The sequence below is a fragment of the Hyposmocoma kahamanoa genome, unplaced genomic scaffold, assembly GCF_003589595.1.
Source record: "Hyposmocoma kahamanoa isolate Upper Pololo Valley unplaced genomic scaffold, ASM358959v1 89, whole genome shotgun sequence".
NCBI lineage: Eukaryota > Metazoa > Arthropoda > Insecta > Lepidoptera > Cosmopterigidae > Hyposmocoma > Hyposmocoma kahamanoa.
The window spans coordinates 2,549,453-2,555,868 of record NW_020654520.1 but is presented as its reverse complement, the minus strand read 5'-3'; the positions used below and the strand labels follow the sequence as shown (position 1 = coordinate 2,555,868).

Here is a 6,416-nt window from a genome sequence, read left to right as displayed (position 1 = left end):
TTTCGCATCGATGTTACTAGTGACATCCCGTAGAGCTCACAGACGTTTACAATTTGGAACCAATCCATATTCCCATAGTCCTATCAACTATCTTGGTTATATGGGCCGGAACTGTGAGAAGCATGTCGTACTTGCTTGAGACTGTACAAAAGCATAAGTCAGCCTCCTTGTCACACTATGGTCACTTTTCTCATTTACGGGCTTATCTATTACAATTTCCATGTATATTATCCCAAATTTGTAACTTCATCGCGATACTGGTATAAATCCTAATTCTCTTCAGTTTTGAAACCTGTGAAAACTATTGGTGTATGAAAACGAACTGGTAGATACCGTTTTGGTAATAAACGTATGTCATAAAAAAGTATAAGTCACATTTCAAATAAATGAACGAGTATACGACCAATTCCGTCATGGACACTACAATTTTTTTTTTAATTTTGATGTGTATCGGTTCTTGAAGAGCTTAAATTTAAACAACGATTTGTGCCATATGTATATTTATTTGTAAATAAAAAATCATTTAAAATAATTGCTAATACAGTTTGTAATATTGGTTTTATAAGTCACATCACATTATTCAAACAAACTTAATAAATACCATGTATCACCTTACAGTGTGCTTCCTCCACCCATTCGTATGCTGCTTATGACGTAGTCAAATAATTTGTCACTAAACTTCCATATTTAGCTCCAATTTTGACTAAGCAGCTTCTTTAATCGAGATCTGTGCCAAATTACTGTGTATTCCCTTCTTGCTGTTATAACTGGTTCTCAATGTAAATTCTTGTTGATAATTATAATCTATAATCTAATCGTATTTAATAGTGGGCCATCAAAAGACCAAAAATGTCAAGTAAATACATAATGAATTAGTTTTATGACGGTTGAACTGAAACGAAGCATTATAAAAAATGATGAACGGGAGTAATTTATATGCAAAGAAATAATCAGTATAGATAATCTTTACTTGCAAACAATTTTCCTTACCAAGTAAGTTGAGTATTTAAAATAACAGCATGTTTCGCGTAACGCGTGCAGTATTAGCTGGGTCTGCTCTCACCCTTAATATGATTAATTATGGATTGTTTGTTACAAAATATTTATAGTTTTCACTTTTGTCTGTAGTGTGTAGTTTTCTCGTTAAAATCAGTCTAAATAACTTGTACCAATTTTGCAAAGTAATAACTGCTGAATTGAGAAATTTCTGCTTGTTTTTTCAATTAGTTTTAAAAAATGTGTGATGCTTACTAACTATGCTCAGAATCTTCATATTACACTATTTTTGTATTATGGGAAGTTTAAAGTTAAATGTTTAAGTAATTATTACTAAAAAGATTGCATTTATTGTTATCGAATTTATTTTGTGTTATTTTAAATAAATTATTGGTAATTTTTAAAATTGTTGTATTATAATGGAGTCATATTATTGTTCATAAGTTATGTGGACATAGTATAAAAGGAGCCTTATTAATAGATGTAAGTATCTACCTAATAAAAATTTCTCTACTCAACGGGGTGTTTTCTTTTATTTACATAATCCTACTACTTCCAGCTTGACCATAATCGCGTATTTCAAATTTACTGGTCGAGTAACAAGTCCACATTTAGTCTGTTGTAGTCGCAAAAAACTAGATTTAGTCAGTTTGCCGATTCAAAGTCGAAACTGCCCACGCTGGAATAAACTTTTTTCCAACGGGATTTTTCAACCTCACGAAACCAGGAAATCCTCAAAATTTATTTAGCTGCTTCTACGTTTGTAAAATAAAGTAGTCCTTAGTACCTACCTACTAATACAAACTTATTATTTCCATTGAAATGATTATTTCATTTCGTTTTGTAAGGTTATTTTTTAAACTTCCCGCCAATTGTCTTCGTGAAAAATGTCAACACAGGTACAACCATAGATTTAGTATAGGTAGAACAGGGTCAAGAGCACTTCAAGATTTACACTTAAGACTCAAATCCTTGTGAGTATAGTGTTCTGTGCTCAAATCCAACTTGCCAAGATGTAATGAAAATGTTTATCTAAAAGCAAATTACAGAAAAAGAGAAAAAAAATTAGGAAAAAAATCCTTTTCAGTTTTTACCTTTGAGGATGGACAAAAATAAAAGAAGTATAGTCTAAGGTTTAATAGTCTTAAGGTTTTTACCTTAGAGGATGGAAAAGTTTTTACTGACTCCATCGTTTTCGTTTCGTTCAGTATCTTTGACAGGTGTCAATTGTGGAAAAATATTCTTTACATACTTTTGAACGAATTTTATGAAGTTTATTTATTGATTCCTGAACGCGTTACAGTAGTGTCATTTTTCATTATCATGGCGGAGGACGACGATGGTGTTTCGAATAAGAAATCGCCTCAAAATTCAAATAATGAAGCCTCCTCGCAAGAAAATGAGCAAAATACGGCAAAACCAGACCTAGGCATCGAAGAAGCAAAGTATAATAGCAACGAAAATGGGGATACATCTCCCACTGAGCCGAAATGCTCGACATCGAGTGAGTGTTTTACGAAGTTGTTTTTTGTTCGCTAAATATAAAGACATTCCTCAGCGACCATCCTTTTTGTTCCAGAATCGACGGGGGCGACACGGAAGGAAGAGAATCCGTTCTCATTCAGGCATTTCTTGAAACGCGACCTGTCGTTACCAGGCAACTCGACTTACGAAAACACGGGAGCGCGACCCAAAGTTTACGCAAATACAGTTCAACACTCGCCCACTAAAATAGACATTCACGCAGAGTCGCGTCGAGACAAAGGTCGGTCCTCCACGTCTAGCGAGCCTCAAGCCAAAGAAAAAAGCGGTGAAGGCAGCAGCCACCGTATCAGTGATAATACGTCTTCGAGTAGTTCAGTAGAGATACCTTTTAGTGTAGTGGATAATTCTGAGTCTAAGCATAACTTTTACGAGGACACTTCTGATGTGCCGTTTTATCATAGACCCAATTTAGCATCAGAGCCTTTAGGCATGCCGTCACTACCGGATTTTGTGCAAGATCATATTTTGGTGGAGCAAGCGTATTTGAGCTCAAATGGGCCCATTTCAGTGGATTTAGACAATTTGCCAGATTTTACGTTTAATACTAGTTTCAATGCGGGCTCATCGTCTTCATTGGGGAGGAGGAACAATGCCAGCTATAGTGGTAATAGGGGTTATGACTATGACACATACATGGGGGCTGCATCGGCATCTGCAGATTTTGGCACGGCCAGCAGGGATATACCACTGGACCTGCCAGCAGGGGCAGAGGCTGCTGGACCCATGCAGGACCCACCAGTGCATCTGAGCTTGGATCTGACGGAGTCGGTGAACCCAGCAGACCGGAGGAACATGTCTCCAAGGAATAACATGAACAACTTTCCACTTGATCTGCCTCCTAATGCAGGTATGTTCACTGCACTTTTGGAATTAAATTTACACTAGCAATTAACACTACACTTTTAACTTAAAAATTACAAGCGTTCTTAATTTTCAAACATGTATTAATGATTTTTTACTACAAGCTTCATAAATATGTTTTATATATATTTCCTTTTTTTGTTTTTATGTAATGGTACAAACACAATTTTAAAACAATACAAAGGAAAAACATCAGTAAAACAGCATTTCAATGACAACTGTACCTAGCATTCAGAAATAAGAAAATATAAATTGTGTGATTTTGGAAATGTAACAAAGAAAGAAAGTCAAAATAAACAAAATTACCTAATAAAAATAAAATAAATAATATAAAAAAATAAAATAATAAATTTAAATATAAAACTAAAATATTTCTATATTTTATACTACTATATTGTATACACATCCATCTTAAAATTTCAAAGTTGAAATTAACTGTGTGGTGTCAGACTTTTTAAATGCATGAATGCTATCGTGGATTATGGTTACAACAAATTTGATTATATGATCTACGCATTCGGCGAATTGGGCTATTTGCCGAAACAATTATTAAATATATGATTACCTTTTTAAAACATGTCTAATTATAATAATAAAATTAAAGTTATAAATATGTGATTATTACTTTAAATATATGATGAATTTATTTAAAATATGTCTAATTATAATAATAAAATTAAATTTATAAATATGTGAAAATATTAGTTTTGTAATATTTTCTTAATTTTGAATTTAATTTAGATTCTCTGAATAATTTTGCGATAAACTGCAAAGTTGACAAATTTGCGTTAACTTATTAATTTCAACTTTTCAATGTACTATGCTTGTCTTAAGAACACACAATTGTGCCCCAAATCAGTTATAATAAATTAAAATTAGCTAATAGTACAAAAGTATAAAATTTGTGTACAATTTTGTTATCGTTTTCCTTGCTTTCAATGTCTTGATTGTAGTTAATTAAGTTAATTAAGTAAATTAAGTCGAAAGTTGTAGTTAGTTGGTGTGAGCTGATACACAATCACAAGTACAGGCAATTTAAAGGTAAATGTTTATTGAAAGCTTAAGAATACAAGTTATAATGGATGGTAGAGTGATCAATCGCAACTGCATAATAATGTCAACTGAACTGGAATGAATTTGATGCGCTGAAAATCAACTGGACGCTCAGCACAAAAATAATCTTGTACGTTAACCGTGCACACAGGACAGTTCAGTAAAATGAAATTTTGAGTTATAGAATAGTTTTTCAAATAGAATTGAACTTCATTCTAATTTACCAATCTACATTTTCGGGACTCATTAATTCAAGAGACTTTGAAACCTCTTATGGACTAATGCAATAGATGACTGATCAATTACAAGAAATAAAAATGTCAAAAAATTTAAATTCTATAATGTTAATATAAATCAGGCATTTGTACTTACATTTTATCATTACGACATAAAGGTAATGTATTTAAATTACCCATTGTTAAGTTCTGGAAAAATTACAATATATCTTTGTTTGATATACTTATAATTCATTTGACGGCGTATATAATCGCTCATTTGGTGCTACATTGACGTAATTGTAATTGTGTCAAAATTTAATTAAGTAGTAACACATTGTACAAGCACCAAATGAGCGATAGGTACACACGCCAGCACATCAAGCTACACATTGACGTATCTGTTCTGTTGCACTGGAGGCGATTTTCGAACAAAAATGTGTAGTCTGGTGTGCCGTTGTCCGTACATAGATTTTATGACAGGCATGTAAAGTACTTTATAAAATTAATCGATTTTGATTGTTTTGCCACAAATTTTTTGGTATATTTCAGAGTTACGCTAAATTCCCTAATGGACTGTATGTGAACGTTTTCTTAAATAGCAACTTTTTTCAACCCACCTCAGAATTCGATGTAGATTGTCTGTGTTTTTTATGCTGTCTTGGCTTCAAGCTGTAATTAGCAGTGATTATAATAGATTAATTGCTGTTTGCAGTGGAGACAAGTGGCTACAAGGGCTCAGAATAAACCATCTTAATTATAATATTAATGTAGTAATGCAGCAAGCGGTGCAGCTTGTTACGGCACATATCTTATTTTATCTGCTTCCATGGCCGTATGATTACCATGCAGTTCACTGCCGCGCAAGAGGTGCCGGGTTCGATTCCCGGGCGGGGATAAATATTTGTATGGTCTACATTTATTTCTGTCGTGCGTTTGGGTGTAATTAGTTGTTGTCTATGTGTGTGTTCATGCCACCCGCGATACAAGGTTTCTCTAGTGCGAGGCTATGAGTGTGTGCGAAAAATAATTAAATAAATATTATTCGCCGGTTATTATCACTGCTGGGGAGTATGTACTGTCTCTTCAACTTTAAAAGTAAAAAAATGGTCTTTTATCCCCATCTGACACCAATGCTATAATGGAGGAAATCCTGGAATGTGAACGCAGAGCCAGGAATGTGATTTTGGTTGGTGTTAAAGAATGTATCTCTGAAAATGGCAGCGACCGAAAGACGCATGATGAATCAACTGTAAAGAAACTTTGATTGGATATGAACAGTGGAGGCGACTACTCGCATAAAGTGATGACTGTGCAACGCTTGGGACGTCGTGAAGATGGCAAAACCAGACCTGTAAAGGTGGTAATTTTTGTTCCGCCATGATGCGGTCTCGATACTTAAGAACAAAAGTAAGGCCAAAAAGGAGGTAAGAATTCATGATGAGAAAACACCTAAGCAGCGTGAGTAAAGAACTGGAGTAAAGAAGGGGGAAACTTACCTCACAATTAGATATGTGAATGGTGTACCTAAAATTGTAAACCAAAAAAACTAATCGACTATAATAGAAATCCTTATATTGACCTTTCATTTATGTGCACTAATTTGTTCTCTCTACCGCCTAAATTTGATCTGTTACTACTCTATGTAAACTCAAAAAAAAAAAACAACTTTTGTTATTCTCACGGAAACATGGTTAAACAGTAAAGATCTCAACAGTACATATAGCATACCGAGCTACACTTTGT

General features: G+C 33.9%; 1 protein-coding gene across 2 annotated transcripts in view; it reads left to right on the top strand.

Moving 5' to 3' along the window:
• The first annotated feature begins 2,319 nt into the window (after nt 1–2,319).
• LOC113236181 overlaps nt 2,320–6,416 on the top strand; it is a 38,997-nt gene continuing 34,900 nt past the window's right edge. For both annotated transcript variants that reach the window (XM_026472193.1, XM_026472192.1), the window contains exons 1-2: nt 2,320–2,500; nt 2,576–3,388. In XM_026472193.1, coding sequence (XP_026327978.1) covers nt 2,320–2,500; nt 2,576–3,388 — 994 coding nt within the window. The remainder of the gene's footprint in view (nt 2,501–2,575; nt 3,389–6,416) is intronic.